Source organism: Spea bombifrons, chromosome 5, assembly GCF_027358695.1.
Source record: "Spea bombifrons isolate aSpeBom1 chromosome 5, aSpeBom1.2.pri, whole genome shotgun sequence".
NCBI lineage: Eukaryota > Metazoa > Chordata > Amphibia > Anura > Pelobatidae > Spea > Spea bombifrons.
Window position 1 is genome coordinate 14,468,252 of NC_071091.1, and position 27,445 is coordinate 14,495,696.

General features: G+C 39.1%; 1 protein-coding gene across 1 annotated transcript; it reads left to right on the forward strand.

The window, feature by feature from the left end:
- Positions 1 to 5,294: 5,294 nt before the first annotated feature.
- Positions 5,295 to 26,184, forward strand: CFAP69 (cilia and flagella associated protein 69). Its single transcript, XM_053468151.1, has 23 exons — positions 5,295 to 5,563; positions 7,057 to 7,119; positions 8,101 to 8,166; positions 8,321 to 8,430; positions 8,546 to 8,622; positions 10,721 to 10,819; positions 11,985 to 12,137; positions 13,009 to 13,183; positions 13,988 to 14,111; positions 14,489 to 14,537; positions 14,876 to 14,997; positions 15,674 to 15,890; positions 16,325 to 16,489; positions 18,359 to 18,477; positions 19,558 to 19,676; positions 20,496 to 20,577; positions 20,704 to 20,896; positions 21,915 to 22,052; positions 22,746 to 22,822; positions 23,735 to 23,932; positions 24,565 to 24,651; positions 25,136 to 25,240; positions 25,729 to 26,184. Exons 1-23 carry the CDS (start codon positions 5,411 to 5,413, stop codon positions 25,888 to 25,890), a joined length of 2,853 nt encoding a protein of 950 aa, XP_053324126.1. The 5' UTR covers positions 5,295 to 5,410; the 3' UTR covers positions 25,891 to 26,184.
- Positions 26,185 to 27,445: the final 1,261 nt, after the last annotated feature.

Sequence of the window (27,445 nt, forward strand, 5' to 3'; positions counted from 1 at the left end):
GGTTCTTGAAAATCAGCCAGAACCTGTCGCTGTGTAACATTCAGTAGAAGACAATCACAGCGGAGCTCGATTTAATCTGAAGTGGTGACGCTCTCCTCTTGGGGGGATCCGTTATAAGTCAGCGTGATGTTTTTTGAAGGGTAAACAAGGAACCGCCATGCTATTTAAATCAAGTATTGCAGCCGAGTAAAAATTCAAGTTGCTTTTCTGAAGCACAGCTTTTGCCAATATGTGAACCGGCTTGGATGCTGGTTCGAAGCACCAGATATTACGCTCTCATAACCTTGGTATGGCAGAAGAACCATGACAGCTTAACTTATCATTTAGTATTGCAAAGCTATAACTTCTGTAATTGTGGGTCTAGAAAAGCCAACGGTATATAGGAACATTCATTTTTTGCTGCTCTCCTAGCACCAAGAGCTGTGTTTTCATCCAAAGTTCAGCCCTAACCGGAGGTGGCAGAATGTTCTTCCCTTTGAAACGCCTGGTTCATAATGGCAATAACTGACTACTGACCCTTTTCTCCCTTTTGATTGGATTTAACACACACATATATATATATGTGTGTGCGTGTGATTGTGCCATGGTAGACCTCTTACCATTCTTCAGTGGTTTCAGTAGTAATGTTACATGTCTTGTATTTCCAGTAACCCATTCATGGATACCTTTTTTGTAATGGTACTAGGATTATTTTTTATTCAGAGTTTAATACGTATGTGTGATGTGTATATATAATATAATTGAAAGTATTGCTCATGAATGTATTGTCATACATGCAGTGTTTATAGGACTTCGTTTTCTATCACAGTGCTTTTGATATCGTGTTCTTGTGCCATAATTCCTTCACCAAAGCCAGAAAAATATCTGTTTTTGCCAAATAGTTAAAGTGCATTTAAAAAAAAAATGTCAAATTCAGCCCCAGACCAAGGATCGATCGGTGGTAGTGGACCAAGAAGTATTCAGTGGGAAGATTGTGCTTGAAAACAATGTTTTCCAACGACTGTCCTCATACATAGCACCAGACCTGAACCATTGCACATAAAGGACGAAGCCTGTGATAGATACCCCAAAGTACCAGCAATAACCTATTTTTAGTTCTCAGAGGATACATCTGAAATGTAATCAAATAATATCCATCACTTAACAAAATCAGAAATCCAGCTACTATGTGTGATCCGCATGAAGCAGATAGAACCGAAATTCAATTAGATAGTAACGAGTCTTTAGTCAAAGGTGATACCCAAGATGTTGAGCCTTTCAGGACCTTGGAAGCCTCTTCTTTGTTTGAAATGAAAGGTGCCATTTTCCAATTATTTAAATCTAGGACAAGCACATAAATATCAGCATCAGCAAGTAAATTTATAGAAGAGTAATTCAAGAATTAGGAATTCTACCAGTATAAAAATGTATTTGAGCTGCTCACTCAATCTGAAATAAAAATGCCCCAAGGATTTATGATATCCAATCACACCCCAACATTAATTCATAAAAAGAGGAAAACGCAATGAAAAAGCAAAATTAGTTAACGTGATCAGCAGCGTCAAAATGGATCCACGAAAAGTTATCAACATGATTACTAACATCAGAAATCATTCACAAATTCATTCATCAAACACATTCAGCCAGACTGATACATCGTGATTAATAGTCCCAAGACAAAAACGGGTGCCACCTTTAGCTAAAGTCTCCATCATCTCTTGAACCAATAGGACTTTATGTTATTTTTTCCATTTTAATCAGTAAACTTTTAACAGGAGTATGATTCTTATCTTTTATCACGTTATATTTACTGAACTTGCTGGCACTTTATGAATGGTAATATATAGTAGCTTATGTTTTGCACACATTCACTTGGACTGTGAGTTATAAAGTATTCTAGTGATATTAACATAAAGCGTGACTGGCATAGAAATAATAATAAAAAAATTATCAGAGAAAAAAGCAAATGCCTCAGAAGATTGTCGTACTCACACTGCCTTAACTGTTCTCTAATAAAGAAGCGGGACGGTGCTTATAAACCCTATTCTGCGATGGAATGATTCACGTTTTCAATGAATCGGCCTCATAAATCTGATGGCGCTATATGATAATTTAATTGTTCTAATAATAATGTGTGTACATTAGCTATATAGGTAGCAGGAGACACTATATACTACTGTATATATAATATAATCTTAACAGAAAAATATATACTATATATAAAATTAATCTTAACAGATAAATAGAGCCTCAGGTTCTGTATATCTGTATATATTCTGTATATCTCTATACATACCTGTTATTTACATTTAATTCCCGTATATAAATGAGATGGATTGAAGCATTCATTGATAACTTTGTTTTCTTAACAGTTGGAATGTAATCCTAATTGCGCCGACTCTGTAAGGGGATAGTCGCTGCTTCGTGTAGATGAATCGGTTTTAGTGCTGGTATTCAATCTTAATCAAGCAACCCATTTCTCTGATTTGATTGATAACGTTAAAAAACTGCTTTTAACAGCCCAAATTCTGCAAATAGGAGACACTCTATGCCGTCTCTCCGTTAGCATCACACACTTGTTGGGAGCCGCCAACTAAGAGTTTCTTTAGATGTTGTTGAGCTACGTGTAAGTCTTAGTAGTTCATGGGAGTTACAAATAAAAGTATAAAAGTTGTTGCCCGTTCAAGAAAGTTTTCATGTGTTGTTTTAACAAGAGGCTGACCATTATTGGGCAAAGGCAATAACTTTGTTTTGCGGTTACACTCAATCTGGGGTCTGTTCTCTAAAGGGAAAGTTGGGCTTCTCTATTCATGAAGGATCAACACTGGCAAGTCTTTCAAAAGAGTTGAACTGGCATTGAATATTTCAAGGCTACATTGAAGAAACATCATTGATTTAACAATACATTATACAGGGACCTTAGTGATGTATAGTGAGTTGAGAGAGCCAAACACAACTTTCCTGTCAACTCTCCGTTTAGTGAATAGACCCTATTGTGTCTTATGATCTGCCCCAGTGTTTTACAGTAAAGCACATAGACCCTGCCCTGGGTGTTTGATTAAAATACATCTGCGTTTCCATGTCTTCCAATTAAGCGTTTAATTCAGTGTTGTATATGTAGTAAACCATATCACTAAGCTGTTGTAAATATAGCAGTTTCTTGTTACAAAATATGGCATATAAGATGACATTTAATGTGTATCTTGTGTGATGTTTTTTCTATAAAGAGAATGAGAAGATTGTTACTCATTTGATTGTATATTAATTAGGTAATTGATTAAACAAAGAGGATAGCATTGGACCAAAAAGTTCATCCTAGGTGGCGTTAGTGATTTGTAAAGACTGGTGGTCCCTTTTAATCAGCAAGCTTTACTTCTACAAAAGCACAAGCTTCATCCAGGTCCAATCCCGGCTGCAGCAGACCAGCCCTTGGCACGTGGTCCTCCTACGGCTATAGTATTAAAAGGAATTCCCTAATATTACCCCACAGTCCCGAGTCCGATAATAAATCCCTGACTCGTTAAAGCTTTTTACGATGGGCGTTGTACGGCTTAAGTATTCTGGTAACAGCCCTTCATTTGTCTCAAGGTTTTTGTTTTTTGAATTTTGACATCTATAGTCTTCCAGCTCACGAAACTTTGGGATTCTATGGCATACGGTATTGATATTGGCGGACGCTATTAAGGTGCTTGGCAGATACTGATTCCAGCAATACAAAAAGGAAACAAAATTAAATGATTTTTTTTCATAATTGCATTATACTATATATTTTGTTTTTCTAGTCTTCTATTGGCCGTTTTCTTTTTCCAGCAGAGCAGTTGGATGGACATAAATAAAAACGATATTAGTAATAATAAAAGTAAGCGCAATTGTATGTAGTGGTTCTATGTTATTGATCGTTCAATGTTAAAGTGATTTAAAACTACCTGCTCTATTATGTCATTCAACGTCGGTGGTGGTGCCAAAATAAATGTGTTGGAATACTCGTTTATCCTGGATCTCGTATTTTTTTTAAAAAATATATATTAATTTATGTTTTTGGCTGCAAAGGGTTTCGCGGTAAAGAGGACTTTGACCACATGGAGTCTGTTCCGGCTCATTACGTGTTTAAAATTCTAACTGTGTAATAATTCAACTGGTGAATGCGCCAAAGAAAGATTATTAGTAGAAGAAATAATCTGTGAATACGCAGAATACCGATGGATATGGTGTGCAAAGCAAATACTGCCCCTCCGCTGTTGGAACACAGCACACAGTCATTCTCTCTTTCTCTTTATTAATAATATTATCAGATCTGGAAAACTTTCAGTGTATTCATCTATTTAAAGCCGACGGTAAAATCAGATTCAGGTCAGTTGAAGTCAGAATCTGGTTAATTTTCTGTTAAGGTTAAACATAAAAAGCAAAAAAATAAAACTACCATAGAGTGATGAGATGGGGGTTTATTTTGTGTTTGTATTTTTATTTCGTAATATAATAATGTATATAAAATATATTGTAAATATATCAGTAAGTATAGACAGATAACATGTTAGCCCACATGATACATTCAGTAAAAACAGTAGTTCCTGTGAGGCCTTTGCAAAGGTTTCGGTGAAAGCTGCCTTTGTTAAGCGATGGTTGTTGCAAGGAATTGGCTGCTCCTATATAATGTATAGTTACATCATTGTGATTTCTCCAAAATCTCATTATACATTTAATTATACACTATACAGGGCCAGCTCAGACCTTCTTGATGGGGAAAACCTACTGCTGTTGGCCCTTCATAATGAATAGTGAAGTCAGGGAGAAGAAACCACAGCTGTCCATTTAGTGAATAAACTCATGTATTTGCAATATATTTTACTATATGTGCAATTGGGGTGATGACGTTTCATTACGTATTTGAGATAATGTTGAATTATGGAGAGACCGCCTCTTATTTCAGCACCTGCTATAATCATAGATTTTTGCTTTTCTGTGCCTTCCTCTGTTTTCTTTATTGACCCGACTTTACAGCTGCGATAAAAGGCTTTCTTTTAAAAGGCAAACAGTCGGCCTATGTTACGAATGGAAGATTGATTGCAGAGGAAATTTGAATATTTACATTAAAGTTAATAAAGTTCTGTGTTTAAATGGTAGTCAATTTAAAATAAACTGGATTGATATGTCAAAACAAGAGTCTGTTTGTCATTCATTTTTTTAATGTTCCAAAATAATGCTAAAGATTCAAAATGAGCGAATTACACTCTTGTGGCCTGCAGAGATGTTTGGTCCTCGGCAGCCACCGTAGCTCTAGACGGAGTCATGTCGGCATGGTAACGAAGCCTGAGCTTGTGTTGACAACCAGGACTCCCGGGAAAGCGGGGAGAGACTGAGCGATCGGAAATCACCTGCGGAGACCAAGTGACAGAAACGATCGGCCTCCGGCTCTTGTGTCTCCCTCACAGACATGCCGGCGGCACAGGAGCTGGGAGCGGTCCGGGCACCGCTACCGGCGGCTAGCATGGCTCTGCCCGTGGACTCCAAACCGGCGAACGGCAGGAAAATAGCCCGTCCCGTAGTGAGGCTTGTGGTGACCGATACAGACCTCGGCGATCAGGAGGTAATATTAAGCCCTGTAGAATAAAGGGGGGGGGGCTGGGGCTGCAAGGTTAGGGTATTCGGGTGGGGGGAGGGGGCAGTTATCTCCCGGACTCCTCTGGTACCAGAACTTTGGGACACTGAATGAAGATCTTTTTATGTATTTTGCTTGCAATTCCACGTACAGCCAGCAGGGGGTTTACATGATGTCTGGTTTGCTTTATGGATCGTTTAGGCATCCCCTCTCTGTAAATGTGTTTTGGGAATGGCGGGGTAGCGCACACGCACTGTTCTGTCAACCAAGTGTTTTTCCTGTGTTCACGTAAGGGTATGCGGGCACATGTCAGAGAGTGAACTAATGCATGTTACACGTGACTCTCATACAAAGAACCCACTATCAAAATACATCATGTTAACCTAGATCTTAATTATATGCCATTACACTGAGTGCATACTAAAGAGGGCTACAGCCGCCAATTGATGACGCACGGCCGCACGTTATGGTTTTATACTCCCATAGCTCACCTATCCGGCCTGCCGGACCTGATCTGTCTCTGGAGCAGCTTTATCAGGAAGTCCGCAGCCGTATCAGCCCACCCGTCATCTGCCCAACATGCAGATAGCCAGTCCAGGCCTGATACTAAGTGTTCCATCTAAAGATCATATGGCCGCCAGAGCCAGGATCGAATTTACTGCCATTCAAAAACACTAAAAATGCCTGACTTACTGGCTCCATGGAACGTTTCCATTTGTACTGCAATACAAATTACTATAACTAACAATAAACTGTTACTAGTAATAAACAACAATAGCTGTAGATACAGGTGATAACTCTGTGACAAAGATTCACCCATACAGCACACCACCTGCTTTGGTAAATCTCAGCCACGACGTCTATTCTGCTCACTGTCAACCCTCTCGTAATAAGCTGTATACGTTATACCCACGCCCGGATCTTAACGTGGGCCGTATTGCATATGGTGGCTTTTTCTGCGAATGTACTGTGCTCTGTATAACTCAATAATATTCAGAAAAAATTAAAAAAGTACAAAAACTATTACTAGTTATACATGAGAATAGGTTTCACCAATACTGTATGGTCAAACAGTTCTAGTTCTTACATAATATGTATTCAGACAGCTGCAAATCAGTCATATATATGTGTTCTAGTTCAATTATCTTAGTGCCTTCACTCCTTATCACACTGTCTGTGGTAAACAATAGAATGGCTCGGTCTTAATCACTAGTGAAAGTCTGTGGAAGAAAATAATTCACTGGACACATAGATGTCATTAGTATTTCCGTAAAGAATCAGCTCATAGTGGTGTCAGAGAGGGAGAGTCACCCAAAGTATCACATGGCTGTCTACAATGGCAGCCTCCAGCTCTGCAGATAAACAATGTAAGCTATGGTCTCTATACAGTAACGTCTTACATGATCACAGAAACAAATGTATTCTTCCATGTCCTTTTTATGATGTCTCTTTCTATTATTTTTATCTCATGTTCCTTTTAGGCGATTCCATTCCAACCCATGGATCTGGCTCGTGTGCTGAAATTCTTTGAAGATCCATTCTCTGTGAGTTATTCATTAAACCTTCTGAAAATCCCGTCGGTGTTTGTAGAAATATGTACATATTCGGACTCTCACGTCGGGGGCATTCCCGTTGACATCACGGGAAACACCCCCATTTAAAGGGAAAATGGGCAGGGAGCGGGGCGTGTTTGGGTGTTGACCTGAAGCAGAGGTTCCCAGGTATGGATATAAGCCCCTTGCATAGCTTCAGCTTTCTTTTATCTTTTAATTTTAAAAGCCATTTAGTATTAATATCTATAGACATATGCATATACGTATACAACAGCAGTTGGTAGCTGCTGTAAATGAAGTATACTCCAGCCATTATATTCACTTTGATGCATATGATAGCTGAGTACAATGAGACTCAGTGCATGCGCAGGAAGCACTCGCGTTCATTTTAATGGGAATGATTTCTTGTCAGTCATTGGCTGCTTATTATCACCTAAAACTGGCACATATAGCAGATCACAGTTGGAGCCGCAGTATCTTCTAAAGCTAAGTCTTTTCACTTTTTTAACCTTCGATGTGCTTTGTTGGTTGGTGACGACGTATGGGACATTAAACTGTCTCTTTAAAGCGGAAATATCGCTGGAAAATACATATACTACTTATCCCCAGAGCAGACGTTTGGAGATTGCGGTTGTTAAAGGGCACTTGGGCTTCCTTTTAGCTTTACTGGTGTTACAGTGGCCTGAATGACTAATAGTGAGTCCCAGGTTGCCTTATAATGAGAATAATGGCCCCAGAGGATAACATTCATCTGCTTCTCTCAGTTGCGGGAACACTAACTTTCTGTTCAAAAATAATGTCTTATAACATTTTTTTGTATTCAATTGTTTTATTTGTATGTCTTTTTTTTATATAAAAAATGTAACGTTCTTGTACTCTTGAAAAATAAATAAGCAAACATTTTTGAATCCGTTGGAGACTTTTGTTTTTTGTTGGTATGTATAAAAAATTAAATAGATTTTGTTGTTTCAGAGAGATTTAACAGAAAGGCATGTGAGGACTTTGAAAAAAATAGCCAAACACTATTGCAATGGTATTGTATCCTTTATGCAGACATCTATACCGAGGCAAGTGGGTGGGAGAGGGGGGCTTTTTCACCTATATATCATCCTATGTGAGGTCTTCTTTTTTTTCAGATGATTTTTTTTAATTAAAAGTCCTAGTTTTTCCTTAATATACGATATTTGTAAAGCCTTTGAAGGATTTGACACAATTAATGAAAATTCTGAACGTTTGTGCCGCAAGAGTAGGAGACCACAAAGAGTTTATAGATCCCATGTCTGATCTTCTAAAGCTCTTTGGGTAAGTAGCTAACCTTTGTAGAATTATTATGATCATTAACATAAAATATGGCTTTATGAAATTGTTGTACGTTAATATTTCTAGTAATAATTTTATTTTTATGTGACATTTACAGACTACCTTTTCTGAAGGAGAAGACATCAGACGAAATAAACTATGCCCAAGATGTTGCAGAGTCAATATCCCAGTTAGGTACGGGTCCTATACCAAAGAAACCTTTTATCACAATACATACTCTACTGTTTAACGTCTTGGGGTTACTTAAGATGTCCTTGTTTGTGAAAGAAAAGCAAATTGTGTCCATTAAAATAACATGAAATGGATCAGGAATTGTTAATGTTGTAAATTACTATCATATCTGGGAATAAATTATTTTTAATGGAATATCTTGTACAGATGCCCTTTATCAGTCCACATCACACCAATGGCACGTTGTGCTCACTATTTGGCTAATTGATCGTTAGAAAACCCTTTTGCAATTATGTTACAGCTAGAAATGTGACCCAAAACTTTTGAACGGTAGTGTATCTTTTAGTATTGTACGGTTTTCGTTGAAGAAAATCAAAACATTGACCGCAAAGGAACATCTTGTGTTCTTCAGTTCTTCAATAGTTGATGGAGACATATTGCGATATCAACTTGTTGAAACCTTCTCTTTCAGTTACCAGAAAGACATTTTTAGGTTTCTTCCAAATATCAGTCTCTCATTAGGAACATAGTGGAAAAATAAGGTATGCAGAGAGACGTGTATAAAGTAGGTTTTCTAAATACCGATTTTAGAAAAGGTTAACATGCCTAAGATCTTTTTTTAAGCTGATAAACAGGCCATATAAGATAAAACAAGGGTGTTCAACAGTTTGTGATCGCTTAATAAATGGAGTGTGCCATGGCTCAGCTGCAGCCAAGGGATGACTATTTTAAGCTGATTTTTCTGCACACAGTTATTTTCTTTCTGTGGCTTTTATCGCGCTTATGCGGTATTTGTCCAACTCAGCTTCTTGCTTGTGTGAAATGCTTCCTAAACTTTAGTTTACCGTTCTTTAAATGTTGAAGTGTTTTCTGCACAGGAAAATAAGTACAGTATTTGCTCGATTATAAGACGGCCCTGATTATAAGACGACCCCCCAAATCTGAATATTAATTTATGAAAAAAAGAAAAAGCCTGAATATAAGACGACCCTATAGGAAAAAAAGTTTTACCAGTAAATGTTAATTCATGTAAACTATGTGAACAATTTTTTTTAATAAAAGCTATGATTGAGAAAAATATTTTGTTTTTATTTCCTTTTTTTTCAACCTGCCTCCCCCCCCCCAGTAATGCAGATCTGCCCCCTGGCTTGCCACTCTGCCCCAGAAATGACTTATACCCCCTATATGCCACTATGCCCCATGATATGCCTTTTAACCCTCTAAATGCCACTGTGCCCCATGATATGCCTTTTGACCCCCTATGTGCCACTCTGCCTCCAGAATTGCCTTATACCCCTATATGCCACTCTGGCATTTAGGGGGTTAAAAGGCATATTATGGGGCAGAGTGGCATATAGGGGATTAAAAGGCATTTCACAGAGCACTCTGCCTCCAGAAATGCCTTATGCCCCCCATTTAACACTCCCTCCCCCTCCCTCCTCCAAACTTACCGGAGCTTCTGAGTCCCCGGTGCGTGTTCCGGGCAGCGTGTAGAGCTCTACGCTATTCGCGTACACAACTTCCGCTGCAGCCGGGAGGAGGTGCGGTTAGCGGCGGGGGTTGTCTGCGTCCATCGTGCAGACCTTCCCCGGCTGTCAGAGATCACGGGGAACTCCGATTTCTGACAGCCGGGGAAGGTCAGCGCGACGGACGCAGACAACCCCCGCTGCTAAACGCACCTCCTCCCGGCTGCAGCGGGAGTTGTGTACGCGAATCGCGTAGAGCTCTATACGCTGCCCGGACCGAGCAGGACTCAGAGGTACAGGTAAGTGGGGGGGGACAGGAGGATCCAGGTCCCCTGCATCGCTGCGGGGGATCTGGATCTTAGTCTCATAGTCAGACCTAGTTGAGGTCTGATTATAAGACGACCCCGATTATAAGACGAGGGGGATTTTTCAGAGCATTTGCTCTGGAAAAAACCTTGTCATATAATCGAGCAAATACGGTGTATCCTCATATAGGGTATCCTCATATAGGCCTATATCTGTCAAAAGTAGTGACTTGTATGTAATTGAATAAGCATTTCTGATTACCAGCAGTAGGAGAACTATTTTTCTCTAAAATCTCAAATAATGCTGGAAATTTCTTATTTCTTTGATAGGCTGTCTGATGAGAGTGCCAAGTTCTCAGTTGAGGATACAGATCTGCAACTCTATTGTCAATTTTTACAACCCACAAACTGTTAAACAACAACTTGAAGGTAAATGTTTCTTTTTGATAGATGTTTTTCTTGGGTTCTTGATATTATGTATTTGGGGCACAACTTTTTTTTTAGGTGTTTTGGTTTGTTATTTTGGCCCACCCTTCTAGACAAACACACATGTTCTCATCATATTGCTTTGTGCTAAAGAATAGAATGGCTCAGTCTTAATCACTCAGAGGGATGCTCTGACTAATTAAGATCTATGAGGGAAAGGGTTTTATTAGCATAAATAGGAACTCATTAGCATTTAAAAAAAATCTGTTTAATGGGATGAATGAATTTGCAGTGACTAAGATCTAAGACCTGTAGATAAGAGGTGTGCAACAATCATGGTCGCAACTGCAACTGGGCTCGCCACTCTAGGGGGCCCAGGCGACCCCTGCGACCACAACTTTAAAAGCTGCTAGCTGCCTGCAGTTAGCGGCACAGTGAGTGTAGAGATCGTCCTCTCTCACACTCTCCCTGCATGCTGTCTGGACCAGCAAGCACTAAACAACATCCAGTTCCTGCATGCTGGAGCAGTCTACATAGAGGGAGAGAAACACAGGCAAGCTGTTTGGAGGCTAAGATGGCACAGTCAGGCTGTTTGGGGACAAAGATGGCACATGAAAGCTGTTTGGAGGCTAAGATGGCACAGGCAAGCTGTTTGGGGACAAAGTTGGCACTGACAAACTATTGGCAAAACTGGCACTGTAGAACATGTTGCTTGGGTAAGCCGGGGAGCAATATTAGCACACAGACCCTGTGATTTCTAGTTACGCTGCTGGTAGATAGCAGAAATTGGAACAATGTGACGCAATACCCAGTTCTCTTAAATTCTTAAAGCTCAAAGAGAAATATTTATATTTATGAGACTTCCTCTTGGTTCCAAAATGGTTCTTTGAAAGATATTGTTGCCTAAATGTTCAAACAAACACAAATTTTAAATTGTGAACTGAAACGTTAAATCATTTTTTAAAATACGAAAAATATTCTTCTTTTATTATTGTTATTGTAATTTTTGTACTTGTTGATGTTCATTTTTTAACTGACATTTGTTAAATTAACTGCTACGTTATACAATTGAAAACATTTATCACAGTTGCATTTGTATTATGGACAAATACCGCTATAAGTATAATTGTAAAGAATAAAATAATTTTCCTCATCTGTATGGCCGCAGGTTTTCAACCAACAAATGTGAATTTCAAGATTCAGATGGCTGAGGCTGGAGGGTTGGCAGAGACCCTGGTTTTGTCGCTTACACTGGTGGAGAATCGCATGCAGGAAAAAATATCTTTGCTAAAAGTATTACAGCTGCTGTCTAGGACGACTGGTAAGTTCTGCGGTTTTTCCCATTGTATGTATGTGCGGGAGTTCATATAGAGAAAAACAACATGGGAGCCTCATCTCAGACCGAGAACATACAGTGCGGAAATAGCCTGCCCTATAGGAGGGTACCTACTCGGGAGGGGGATCTCCGTTCTTTTGCTCACTTGCACCATTACAGAGGAGACCTGTCCATTAGCCTCCCCTGCACGAGGATTTCAGCAACCACAGACGTACGTTTCAGCCTCTCATAGGCTTCATCGGTGTGGTACGGCGGATATGCCTCTAGGTGCATGGGAGGCTTGCCATGCATCCTGGGTCTGAACTGCCCTGATGAGTGGGACCAGTCTGATACGCTAGTCAATGAATGATGGTGAAATCATTACATGCCTAATTAAAAATGTTCATTCATTGTTTGTGGAACATGGGAAATAATTAAAAAATCCTTATAACAATGAATACGAGTTTCCAGTTGTGGAACTGTCTGTTCCATTCTGCAGAGAGTAATTACAGTAATCACACTGTTTACATTAAACCAGGAAGAAAGAGATCAAATTAGCTGGAGCTTTCCCCGAGGGAAAACCATATATTTGGTATCTGACACTAAGAGTATAATTCCTCCCAGCTAATACATCTTCACCAGCCCCAATTACTACATCATTTAATGCAGCATAAAAAGGTGTTTTTTTGCTTGATTATTATTGGTTGTCTATACTATATGAACAGGGTTGAAGAGTTCAATCTAATGATTCTTTTTGTAATGACTGGTAATATTCTTAATAATAATTTAATAATATTTTTAATAATTACCCAAAGAAATGCATAAGACAGGATGTAAATTCCAAAAAAAGCTCATAAATTTCTATAATGCACTGCAGAGAATTGTAAGCTTATGACCAAAGCCCAGGCTGGTAGCAGAATATGTTCGCGTCTGAATGACCCCGATCCATCTGGACAGCTGCTTTTCCGTTCTTCTGAAATCTTGTGGAACCTTCTGGAAAATGGACCTAAGGAGGAGCTCGTTACTCAGCTGAGCAACATAGAATGTATCTAGTAAGTGCTGCTTCCAGAACCGCTGTTATTTTCATATTATAATAGACAACATCACACAAGAGGTTACGTTATGTGGATGCTGTGAGCCAGAGTTGTAGTTTGTTTGGCTTATGTATATCGAATTAATTACCTTTACATTTTAAAACTAACCAAAGAAAGTTACAATGGAAAAACACAACCTGAAGTATCATACAGATTGGGTTGGTCTGCCCAAAAACAGGCACTTCCACAAAATCTTAGGTCCGAAAGCCTTCGTTAACAGTGAGCTCAGAGCCACCAAGACCCATGTAAGGGGTGTGACAGAATGACCTGTCATACAAGGCCCCAAGGTAGTCAGAGATGGCTCCAGCCTGGCTGCCAAACAGGCAGGAACTCCATTGTTTAATTAATCCCATCAATAGGATTGCTGATTGGGGATTAAAGGTTGGGTTGAATACATGTATCTGTTAATTTATGTTAATGAAGTTCTGTGGCTATATGAGTCTATGTTTTACTACAATAAACTGTTCATTCCTGCTGTACTCAGTTCAAGGTAGTTGTGTCTACTTATTGGGTACACATAGCAGGGTTCCAAGGTGCGCATGCTGACTGGTGCTGGAAGTGATTGTATGACAGGTCATTCTGTCACAAGGGGCATGGGACCCAGGTGGCAATATGCCGCCCTAAGGCATGTTCATTCCTGCACCTGTATGCATCCAGCAGCTTAGAAACTGCATATAGGGTAAAAAAGATGTATAATAAAAAGTTATTTTCTATCATTTATTTGTTTTTACTGTGATATTGATCTGTCGTGCTATTTTTCAGTGCATTGAAAGATTCATTTGTTGGACTTCTCACAAATGGTTACAAACATTATGATTGTCAGCTTAGGAATGATCTGCTTGTAATCGCTACACTGATTGCAGAAAACAGCGGGCCTCCAATGATTGTAAGTAAATGTGCATTTTATGAAGGGTAGGTTCCATTGGAGATAAAAATAAAACATTCTGGAGCCGATGGTAAAGAAGTATTTATGAACTTATAGCCAAACGTAAAAGTTAAGTAAAGTCAGGAAATTGAGAGTTGGCAGGTTTAGGTCGGGCATTAATAGGGTGGCTGGGATCCCTGGCATGCTGCTACTCAATGAGATCTGGTGCGTGCCAAGGATTACAAAGAACCAGAGTACTTTGCCTTTCTTGAAGGAAACCAGATTTCAAACCTGATGTAACCCTTCAGAAAATCAGTCGTGCTGGAGAAAGAAGTGATGACGTTTATTCTATTTACTATCACTTCTAGAATGCATTCATTGGTTTTATACATTTTCAGGAAAGCGGATTTGCCAAGCAGCTCATCCTGTTTGCTACTTTTTCCGAAGGTGAGTTTAGAATGTATAACAACCCGCTTTCCTAATCTATGATATGCTTCACTCGGTGAACCCTATTGCATTAAAACAATTAGCAATTAGCCTTTGGGATGCTCTTATTTAAATATTTGAAGTCACTAGCTGTATCTTTTTGCAGGTTTTACGTGTAATTCTAAAGACACCGACCAGAGTGTCTACAGTAACAAGGTTTAAGATAACATTTACTCAGTAACTGGCTCCTTTCCGTGCTCGTGTTTTACAGGTTTGCTGTGAAGTCCCTTTGTGCTAATGTCTTTTAACCCCCTTACATTATTGTTTGAATTATAATTTTTTTTATTCTGTGATTTCAGTTAAGAGTCACAATCCGTTGGTTAAAAGTCTAAAACTTCTACACAATAATGAAGACTTTGAGATGAAGAAATTGCTCTTTAACATTATTGTGGTCTTAGCCAAAGATGAATCTGCCATCCAGGTACAGTGTTGTCCCTTTTTCAGTATATACTTATAAAAACAGAGTGGTATATATATATATATATATATATATATATATATATATATATACATACATACATACACTACCATTCAGGGTCACTTAGCTGTTTTTACAGAGAACCAGGAAATTTCTTGCTGTAACATACCGTTAATTGCAAAAGGGGTTTCTAACAATGAAATAGCCTTTTAAACTTAAACTTGGATTATTATTTATTATTATTTATTGTTTTATATAGCACCATCAAATTCCATAGCGCTGTACAATGGGTAGACACGACATAACAAGTAGTATGTAACATAACAAATTGACTAACAGAGACAACAGGTGAGGAGGGCTCTGATCAAACGAGTTTACAATCTAGAGGATTAATGAACACACAGGAGTGATGGGAGTGATAAAGGGCCTCTGTACGCCAGTGAATATAGTCCATGAAAAATTAGGGGCGGCACTAACAACGTCTACACTGATGTATTTCTGATCCATTTCATGTTATTTTAATGGACAAAATTTGGTTTTCTTTTAAAAGTGACCCCAAACTTTTGAATGGTAGTATATATATATATAAAAATCAAAATACGTTGGTTCCCATGGAATAATTATAGAGGATGATAGAAAGACTTTAGAAATGTATAAACATATATGTTTTTCTTTAAAGTTGCTCTGTGATGGGAAGGTGGTGTTGGCTCTCTTCAATTATGTGAAAGCTAATGAAAAGCCTGGGATCCATGACTGGCCCTCTGCTCGGTTTGAAGACCTGCAGCTTCACGCCATCGCAACCCTTACAACAGTGGCTCCCCTACTGCTAGAGGACTACATGACCTGCCAAGGGAGCACGCGGATCCTTCTGTTCCTTGAATGGTGCATCAGTCAAGGTGATTTTTGTTGTCGTAACGTAGTCTATCTTAGGGTGACTGCATGAGTATAAAAAACATGGGGTCACCCTTCTTATAACTATATGTCATTTTTCTACCGCATTATCTATGTAACTATGAGAAGGTGGTCTGAAGATGTAGAGGTTAAATTAGCGTGGGAATGAATATAAACATAGGCATATTTTAAGACCAGACCATGGACTGAGGCCTATACATCTGTGAACCACTTTTAGAAAAGGCCATTACTTGTGCTAAAACAATGTTCAAAACTTTCAAATGAAAGCCGTTGCTGGGATATCCTGGCAGGGTGATTTTTTAATTACAAATACTGCTCTTATTCACATGATTGTCTTGTTATATGGAGGTTTAGCGTGGGACACCCCGAGCTCTGCTCAATCATAATAACTCCATTCTTTTGAACACTATTGTTTCAGATGCGTTCTCTGGCGCAGGGAACTGTTTCCATGGCGCCGGTGGTCGTGGCAACAAGCATGCTCAGATGCGGTACAGCTTGAGGCTGCTGAGGTCTGTTGTGGCCGTTGGGGATGAGGCTGTGAATCAGGACCTTTGTGATCAGGGAGCAATTAGCCAACTCTTAGGTAAATCAAAACATAGTTTTTTTTACACTTAGATGCAATGTTGTTTAAAGACCTTTGAATCTCTTAAGTAAAGGGAAAGTAATTCTTGGATAGATTTTTCAGGGACCAGTAAAGCAAACATGTTTATCCATAAATGATTCCTTTAAATGTTTTTAGTTCCCCTGCAAGTTCTCCCCTCTCAGTGGTATAGTCCAACGCCTAAGGGGGGGGCAGTCAGACTCCCAGGTGTGCCGCTGCTCAATGGACTGGTTGGGGAGATCAGAGATCTTCTTGGTAACCATCCCTTTAACTCCAATAAACGTATGCAGCACCATGTGTCCTTCAGAGGCGGAACTACGGGATATGATGTCATATCCGGGCACTCAGCATAAGCATAGTGGCCGTGGAGGTGACTGGGCCAAAATATACCACCTCGCCCACCTACTAGCCCACCACCACATGTTAAAAATAACATTGAAATGGCCGTCGTCTATTGTTAGGCAGTATAATGGTGCCAACAACATACCTCTCTAAAATCCCAGTTCAGCCAGGACAGTCCTGACATCATGACAAATCGAAGCATAGCTGCTTTTTATGTCCCTGCAGGTATGAGTTCCAACAAACATCAGAGGAAAGTTGACAGTCGTGCAATAACATCAGCTTCAGTATGGACTGGCTGCGAGTGCCCATTTATCAATGTTGGGTTTTTATATTATTGTGTGTATATATATATATATATATACCGTATTTATCGGCGTATAACACGCACTGGTGTATAACACGCACCCCCATTTTTGAACAAAAAAACTGAACAAAAAAAACTTCATCAGAATCACTGCTATCTGGGAAACCACACACACACACACACACACACACACACACACACACACACACACACACACACACACACACACACACACACACACACACACACACACACACACACACACACACACACACACACAGTAAGACACACTCAGACACACACACTCAGACACACACACTCAGACACACACACCCTAACCCCCCTTCTCAGGATCTCCCCTCTCTCTCCCTAACCCCACCCCGGTCACTTACCTTCAACTCCTGTGTTGGAAGCGTGAGGCGTTTGTCTCGGGTGCCGGCGCTTCACTGCTGAGCGCCGGCACCCGAGACAAACGCCTCACGCTTCCAACACAGGAGTTGAAGCGCTGAGGCAGGCTGAGGCTGAGGCAGGCGGCGGCGGCGGCTGCTGCTGCTGCAGCAGGCGGCAGGCGGCGGCTGAGGCTGAGGCAGGCGGCAGGCGGCGGCGGCAGGCGGCGGCGGCCACTTACCTTCAACTCCTGTGTTGGAAGCGTGAGGCGTTTGTCTCGGGTGCCGGCGCTTCACTGCTGAGCGCCGGCACCCGAGACAAACGCCTCACGCTTCCAACACAGGAGTTGAAGCGCTGAGGCAGGCGGCGGCGGCTGAGGCTGAGGCAGGCGGCGGCGGCTGAGGCTGAGGCAGGCGGCGGCGGCGGCCGCCAGCAGAGGAGTCCTGGATTTCTGTCAGTCAGGGGGGCCCGAGAGTTGCCGAGCGGTCGTCTTCAGCAACCGCTCGGCACCCCTTGGGTCCCCCCTGACTGGCAGAACTCCAGGGCCCGGTCGCAGTTGCGACCCCGGTAGTTCCGCCACTGGCTCTAGGATTTATCGGCGTATAACACGCAGGTAGGGTTTCAGCTTCATATTTTAGTTAAAAAAGTGCGTGTTATACGCCGATAAATACGGTATATATATATATATACCGGTATATATATATATATAATTCGGGGGGGGGCAGTAATTGGAGGCACTATTATTAAATAATTTATATCAAATAAAGCTGTTATTTATATTTACACCAGTATAATAATTGAAATGTCTTTGTAATCAGGGACATTAAGGAAAATATTGACTCACACGGAGGGAAAGGAAGACTACGTTCTTTTGGAAATCCAGGCTGATATCCTCTTTATTTTGTCAACAATTTGTGAAAGTGACCTTCATAAAAAGGTTTGTATCAAAATGCCCAAAGCAATAATGACGAAAAGAATTCAGTGCTTGTTTTATTATTTCATTACAAAATACACAACATTCCCCAAATTTTCACCCAGTCTTTTACCCTCAAAAATAATACGTAGAACACAACAGTTTCCCTTTCTGAGGAGTATTTATCAAACCAGGAGTTTTCAGAACAGATGAACATTTCTCATGACTGTGTGAAACTTCTCCTGCAAGAAGGCCTGAGAGAGAGTTGGAGGCATAGATGTAATTCAAGGAAGTTTTACTTTACTGAGAGGCTGGTAGATAAGTCAAACCGCCTCCCATCAGAAGTGGTAAAGGTTAATACAGTGATGGCAGGCCCATGCTGGCTGACATCGCTCCATGCCCACCTGCACGCTACATGAGCGTAAAAACGTAACGTGTGGCGTGTGATATCTTGCTGTTGGCTGCACTTTTCACAATTTCTGGCCACCGGCTATAAAACACCAGGGCTGCCTCGTCATCCCGAGCCCGGCCCTGAGTGAGGGAATTCATACGTGTGTGGGATCGGCAGAAAACTATCCTGAATTAAGGAGACCAAGGACTGATTAAGGTTGTAGTCTTCACGTTAGGAAAAATAGGCAGACCTGATGAGCCGAACAGTTCTTATCTGCCGTCAAATTCTGTGTTTCTAAATATTGGTTATAAAGGGCAGTCTAGAATCCCAGCCCCTGGTTCCTCACAATGCCTAGTAATCAGGTGTGTGTGTATATGTATGTATATATATATATATATATATATACTGTTTATACCCATTAAACATCAGCACTGTCTGATATTATTTAACTTAAATCCCACCAAGCATTTTTATTATTAGCGTGAGATAAAAATAAGCATTGAGCCGTTCTCTTTTTTGCATAATGTTTTCAGGGAGCAGCATATTAGACATTTTTATTTGTCCGGCCTGACAAAAGTCTACGGAGCAAAGGATTTCATTGCACAAGCAGGACTCCGTTACCATTGCCATAAAGAATCAACTCAGTGTGGTGTTTGAACATTCTCCATGGTGCTTCTGATTAATAAATATCAATACATGTTTGTAATTCATAGGAGCTGTTTGGCACAGAAGGGGTCGACATGCTTCTTCTGTTACTGAGGATGGAGCCCTCTAAATTCTACAGCGGTTTGGGTCACAACAAGCTCCTCTTCTGTACTTTGGACTGTGTCTGGTGAGTTAAAGTGTGTGATGTTTGCAAGCATGCAGTGTTAAAGAGAACGTGTTACTACGGTAATTTTGCACATACATATTTTAGCTGATCTAGATCTCATATCTCAGAAATACATTATTTATATATATACAGTATATATGTATAATGTATTTTTATATATGGGTAAATACTAGAGCTTTTAAAGGTAGCTTTTATAATTTAATTCAGTACTTAAAGATCTGTTTGCGATGGCTTTCTTTTAAACACATTATTTTTAGTCTGAAGTAAGATAACATAAGGTAAGTAAATGAATGAAAACCCAATATGTTCTAAGTTAAGGCGTTTGCTGTCCTGGTTCCATAGGACGTCACCAATGCATTCCCTTCTGATTTGCTGTAGGTCTGGCTGTGCTGTCATTTGTGTCGATAGTGTGCCGTCTAATGGTTGTTTCGTGCCACTACTTTGAACGTTCTGCAGGTGTTGTCAGTCTACCTGGTAGTCTCGAAACAAGACTTAACTAATATTAGTATAATTGTTTTATTATTATCATTTATTTATATAGCAGCGCTTTTTACAGTCCATACAAAACTAGAATTGACAGACTAACACAAACCGATAAGCTCGCAATCTAGATGACATAGCTTCTGCAAAGGTTGGATTCAACTTCTAATAATCCTGCCCCCCCCTCTTTCTCTCTTATTATTTCTTTCCATAATGTATTCCTGATTTTCTTTTATCTTGAGAAAAAAAAACATGTCTGTAAAAATTAAACTATTTAAAGTTTTAAACCCCATAAGTCTTACTAAATTAGCTAAATATATATTTATATTTATTTTTGAGGTGCTGTATTTTGGGATGCTTCACTTCTGAAGACTATTTTCTTGAGAAAGAAGGAATGTTTATCATTTTGGATTTATTAGCGGTAAGTTCTTAATATTTTTAAGCTTACCCAACAAAAGCAACCTAAGTTACTTTATCTTAAAAGAGATTTCTACTTACTAGCCCTCAAATGGATTATTGAATGTCATTCTTTTGTTCTTCCCTAAAGCTTAACATCAAAAGCATGACCAATTTAGTACTTGGAATATTAGTGGAATTTTGTGACAATCCTAAAACCATTCCGCATATCGCAACGTGGCGCGGTAAAAAGAACGAGACGGCCGCTAAGCTTCTGATACAGTTGTGGAAACAGGAGGAGGAGGAATTGGGTGTGAGACGTGATGAATTTGGGTGTATTATTGGTGAGTATAGCCTGTGGAATAGTTTATTCTCTAACCTTTGGGTTCTTGAAGCTAACACCCAGTATGAAACTGCTCAGAATGATTTATTTATGTTATTAATATTTTTTTTTTACTGATGATAAACCCTTAGTTTTGTTGACTTGATCCAGTTCAGTCCTTCCTTGACTTGGGGACGCTGCAGGTTAATTTGAGTTTGAGATTACAGCTGCCGGTGAATTCCTGGCTCTAAAAAACATTTTCATAAATTCGGCAAGGAGGTGTGTAAATGCATTTGAATGAGGATCGATGGGTATTCAAACTGAAATATCACCGGCTATTTTACAAGAACGATGACAGTCAATTGAATCTTTAACTAGATGGTTTATCGCGGGGAATGAAAATACTTTTACAAGCAAGCAAAACGTGTTTTTATGTTATGGGGAATCTTCTGGGACGTACCAAGCTTTCTGTAGCTGATCAGTTGTAGATCTCGTAGACCGTGGTGGGGTTGTTGAAAGCAATCTTCTCTCACTATTAATGCAGAATCATACACAGAATTTCTCTCCACAGCAGTCAAATCTAAGGCTCTAGCTCAAAACTAGGGGTGTAATAAGTCTTATATGAGATCGGAGCCAATTACATTTCCATGCTTCGCTTTACATGTGCATATTTCGTTGAAGACCTGTGCGCATGCATGGCATTTTTAATATACCTTCTATCAAGTCTCTATGCTACTGTTGATTAAAAAGCATCACAATTACTTAACATTCTTTATGATAAAAAATGTATTGTATAAAATTGTGAAGCTGAAGCTTTCGTAATAAAATACATTATGGAATGTAATATAGTTCCAAGCAGAAATGTACTTGATTGTTACTGTTATATCGCCCGTTTCCATCTCGTGCACAGTACACACATTATATGATAAATGCACAGGGAATATTTATCTTTGTGAATATAATGAAGGGGGTGCTAGAAAGTGGGGACGTAGTGGAAAGAGCTTGGAAAGTGGATCTGAGTCTTCATGCTGTTATTCCAGATGCAAAGAAGCCTTTAGTGGGACAGTTCCAGGATGCTCAGGAGATAACGCCAGCGCCCGGCAGCTGCTTCAGCGTTGCTATTATGGAAGTTGCAGAAAACACTCGAGCCAAAATTTATTCTGTTTTTTGCAAAATTGGTAAGTTGCACAATTGCTTTTGTTAGACATTTGAGGTGTTTATTCTGAAATACTTGTAAATGTACTAAATATCACAATTAGGAATTTTTTTTAACCGGAGTACCTGTTACACAGCATTTATACATACATTTTTTACTGAACACATTAGGTTCAGGACTGTAGTTTTTTTATGAATAATAAAAGTTTTTTCTTTTTTCAGTTCTTCACACTATTTGCTCATGTGACAACAAAACCACATTTCTTTGAATTTGCGCAGCTAAATGTTAATTTAAAATAAAACACAATAACCAATCCGATGGAAGATCATAGGAATACATAATATTTCTCTTCTTCTGTCCAGTACAAGCTGTCTGAAGCTACTGGTTAATTTAAAGCTCAATTTCCACAACGAGGAGACATCTGGGTGCTGCCTGGGGTTTTAAATGGTGTTAGCGTGCATCAAGGTGTTGCGGATGCCGGCTCCCTGTGTTGAATGCTGCGTGTGCACATCGTAGCCGTATGGTTTGACATCCTGACCAGGGCCTGATGGAATCTTAATATTCTCTGTATTTTTCTACCACCCCAGAGGACTGCTGCTTAGCACGGTTAAATAGCTGTAATGGCTTTTGGAAATTTATATTCTAAATATTTGCTGGTGTTGGAACTTTATAAGAAAAAAGCTCAGTGCCATAAAGGCTGAATTATCTTTTGTAGGTTTTGAAAATCTCCCCGGCCTGTCTGCCCTGGATTATGTGACACTAAGTGTGATAAGCAGGTATCTGGAATTTAAGGTAAGGACCGATCTAAATAATTTCCACAAAAGTTAAAATGGTTACATTTAATGTCACTGCATTTCAGGGGTGTTTTGTTGTGTTTTTATGCATAGATCACGTTCAAATTATAAGTATGGGTCCCTGGGGTGGGGCATTCGGAGGGCAGGGTGGGTCAATACTCCATCTCCAGTATTGCATAAGTGCTGGACATTAAACCCCCTGGTGCTTGAGAATCAGAGAGAATGTTGAGGGGAGAGGGCCCTGTGCTCCCAGGGCAAGGAGCTGACTTGAAGAAGATCCCAGAGCCAAGTGAGGCAATACTTGCCTGAACCCGTGTGTGGTGTCTGGGGGGGGGGTCCAGAACCTGGCATGGGGGGGTTCTAGATTCTAGCTAGGTCCAGTCGGAATGTGCTGGTCTGTCTGGGCCAGGGACGGCTCCAACTGAGAGCTAGGCTTTTCTTTTATGATTTTGTTTTCGGGTGTTCGATTTGTGCACTTGCAAATAAATCACACAGTTTTCTACAAATTGGTGTTCCTGAGCATTATTGCCCTTGAGGACCGTGCTTAAAATCCTTAAAGGTGACATTTATGGCCCTCACCTACAGGCTTTGCCACATATTCCAGGTGTTTGTTGCAGTATGTTATGTTTTATCTGAAAGCCAATAAATAAGATGTAATGAGACATAATATCCTTACTAGTTTTTGTCATACATTAAAAGATTTAGCTACTCATGATTAAAAATACAAAGTAATTACAGTGGACTTATCAACAGACTCCTGCTGTTTGTACACAGCATAGTAAATAAACGTATACATAACAGTGTCCATAGAAATGTTCAATATATATGTTTTTAAAATTATTCTTATGTCATGGGGTTTGTAAAATTATTACTTTTTATGTCCTTCTTTTAATTTATTTTTGTGTTTCAGGTTGGGGAAGTATGGAGTGAAATCAGAGCAGAACTGAAAGCTGAAAACATCAAACCTGTAACCTGTGATCAAGAAGTCTTGGACGTTATCGCAAAAGCGTCAGAAAATATTAGTAAAATTGTTGCCTCTCACCAGACTGAGATGATTGAAAACCACCAACAAATGGAGCTTCAAGAAGAACAACAGAAATATACAGAGGTAGATCTGTGGTCAAGATTAGTTTGGCTTCATCCACAACCTGGTTCTGTGCATGTCCACCACATTTAAAGGATATTGGGGGGCTAGTGTGGCCCCTGTGTGTCCCTTGCTCCACCTCTCTGATTCCGCTGCTCCTCTTCCCGGTCCCATAAAGTGCAGAAGGGAGAGAAGAGCTACCAGGAACCAGCTTTGAGAAGTTCCCACGGAGCCATTGATTGAGGGGGGAGGGGATTTAAGCAGGTTCCAGTTCTACTCCCTGCTCTCCCACTCTTGTCGGAGTTAGCCATACATATATACCACCTCTCGCACCTTCACATTTCATATAGTTGTGTAGAAATGATATTTTGGGTTAAAATAACCTGGGCTAGGTAGAGGATTGGGTGGAAATGGTGTTGGGGTCATGAATAGAGACCTGAAACACATTTAACCTTTACTAAAGGTAAATCTAGGTAAATCACATGGTATGAGGTCTACTCAGCTTATTAGCCGTATTCATACATGATCTTATCTCTGTGATTTAAGGAAGGAACCTTTGATGAACAGACCCTCATGAGATCATCAAGCTTCAGAATTGCATTTTTTGTCTTTTTTGTCAAGCATTATACATAGACAACTGTTCTTTTTATATCCAGATAAAAGCAAACCACAAACAGAGGGAAATAGTAATGAAATCATGGGATAATTTCCTTGCGCGGACATCAAATTATGAAGCTCTGAAGGTATTTTTATGCTTTGTACTTTTTGTGTTATATATTGATATTAGAGTACACCAGGTTTTGTACCAGAGTCCACAAACACAAAGAAATGTCACTTAGCTCATTCTAGTCATACATAATATTAATTGTTCTGTTTTACCTGGATACATTCCAATATTATAGCCCTTACCTAGGAAAACTGTCAGTAATACAGTTTTAGAATACGGTATATCTTAGAATATTGTTTTAAAAGTTGAAGTATTAAAGTAATATTTTAACCCTTATGAATAATATTACATAGTATCATCTTATCCCCATTGTACACCCTGTGATAAGATTTATATTGTGCCCCCTGTTTTGGGGCTTGTTTTGCATTTTCCTTTATATATATATATATATATATATATATATATATATATATATGATCCTTTCATTATATGTTCAGCTAATAAATGTAGTCACATATATTTATACATACCATATGTACTTTATATCTGTTTATTTTTAGAAAGCAAAACGACTTCAAGAAAAATCCATTGAATCGTCAAGACCTAAAGTAAAACCCAAAAATGCAATTATGCACTCAACACATATTCCTCGCCTTCATACAACAGTAAGTGCAAAAATGGGCTGTTTACTTTCTGGTTGTAATTGCTCCATTAATTGGAAAAGGTTCAAATAGCGACTTTTAACCCCTTCACGACAAAGCCTGTATGTGTGTGTGTGTGTGTATATATATATATATATATATATATATATATATATATATATATATATATATATATATATATATATAAAATGTATGTGTATATATATATATATATATATATATATATATATATATACGGGCTCACAATACATTGTCCTTAAGGGGCTAAACATTCAAGAGCATATTATGGTGTTGAAAAAAAATACTTTTCTTCATAAGTCATCAAGCAAAGACGGGGGCATGGCAATATACAGTAGAGCATTTAATAAAAGTTTAAAGCATCTTAATACCCATTGTACAGCGAAGTGGAAAATGATGGCACTTTATAAAACAATAAATAATAAGGTATGGTCAGGGATATTCTGTGTAATTATGTAATATTTGTTTTGTAGGTTCCTTGTGGCACGGTCGTGACGGTAGAAAGTACTCCATCTCATCTGATAGGAGGGCCTTTAGCTGATACAGACATCGCCCTAAAAAGAGTTTCTATCAGGGGTGGAGCACTACAGAAGACAAAAAGTGTTAAGCTTTTAGACCAACATAGCAAAGATTAAGGAAGATTGTCTTTCAGATACATATTCAGGTGTATTTTAATGTAACCTGTGTACAGAATTTCAGTTCCAAAGGCAGAATCAGACAGCGGATTTCCACCATACGGTTTGCCCTTTCACATTTATAGTTAGCCCTGCTTCATATCCTGGGTGATGAATTTCAGGTATGAATGTTATACTCGCATAGTGTGAGGCTGCGTGTACCAGACACACTGCAAGACCCGATCTGCTGCTCGATTGACAACAGATCGAATAAATATGAAGCAAATTATCCAATCTGGAGCAACAGATCGAATAAATATGAAGCAAATTATCCAATCTGGAGCAACAGATCGGGTAAATGTGGCGTGCCGTCGGCTAGCGGCCCACCAAGCATTTGCCCAGTGTGTCAAATGGCCTGTCTGGGCCTGATATATTTCCAAATTGTTCCTCATATGATGCAGAAAATGCTCTTCCTTAAATTTTGTCTGTTTAATACTAAAAATATGGCCTTGGGATCCATACACTGTACCCAAGCCTAGGTTTCATTACTGATACTTAATGTTTTTGTATGTATATAACTGAACATTTATTACGATTGGAAAAGTACAATTTGCTAAATTGTTTATAGTAAAAATATAAGTATCGCTGTTCTGTTAAAGATGCAAGCGTAAAGTTTTGGGACAGATCAACACAACACTTTGTGGTTTAGTAAGTAATTTACAATTTATCCCCAACTTAAGCTATGCAGTTTATCTCTCTATATCATTCCAATTATGATTATTGAGTTGCAAAGGCTTTAATACAGTTGCAGTAAAACGATCCATGTTGGGACTGTTACCTACGGATGTTTCCATGGATTAAATAATATTAATAAATATAATGGTGTATAACACAATAATAACTGGGCTTGGTAACTTATTTATTTTGTTATCTTTATTGCCATTAAATATAATATTTAGTCAAGCTATATATATTTTTATATTTGCATTGATCCTATTTCCAATATAAATTTCATTGTTGAACGATTAAACAATTGCATACACTACAGTTCTGTTCTTTTTAACTCATGTCATGTCCTTCTTGAAGCTGTTGAATCCAGCCGTTGGGGAGAAGCGCTAGGAATACACGTATGTGGCTCGGTACGTTCACTGGGAATGTTTGAGAGGAAGATGAAAACCAAGAGAATGGAGCATTTACACTAAAGTCAGCTAAATAAAGAAATCCAGAAGCAACAGACTGGTCATACTTCAACTTTATTAGATTTTTTTTTTTCTAAAATAATCACTAACATGGAGAATCGCACGCCTCAATAACCCATCTTATGTATGTTACCTTCATGGCAAGTAAAGAGGTATCAATTCAGACAAGGAAAATTATATATATGGGTTTAAAAAAAACAAATGAGAATGGATGGAAAAGGGTTATAGTATTGATTCACCATTAACTTGAAAAAATATAGCTAGTTGTGGCAAAAAAAAAAGCTTTGTATATAGTCGCCATATTTTTTACTTTTTCTCTCCTGCTCAAAAACGAATTATAATCAGATCTGGACTCAAAAAAGAAAAAAACTGCAGAG

Coding starts and splice junctions, on each gene's coding strand:
- CFAP69 (XM_053468151.1), top strand. CDS start 5,411: ATGCCGGCGGCACAGGAGCTGGGAGCGGTCCGGGCACCGCTACCGGCG. Junction 5,564..7,056: donor CAGACCTCGGCGATCAGGAG/GTAATATTAAGC, acceptor TGTTCCTTTTAG/GCGATTCCATTCCAACCCAT. Junction 8,167..8,320: donor AACACTATTGCAATGGTATT/GTATCCTTTATG, acceptor ATATTTGTAAAG/CCTTTGAAGGATTTGACACA.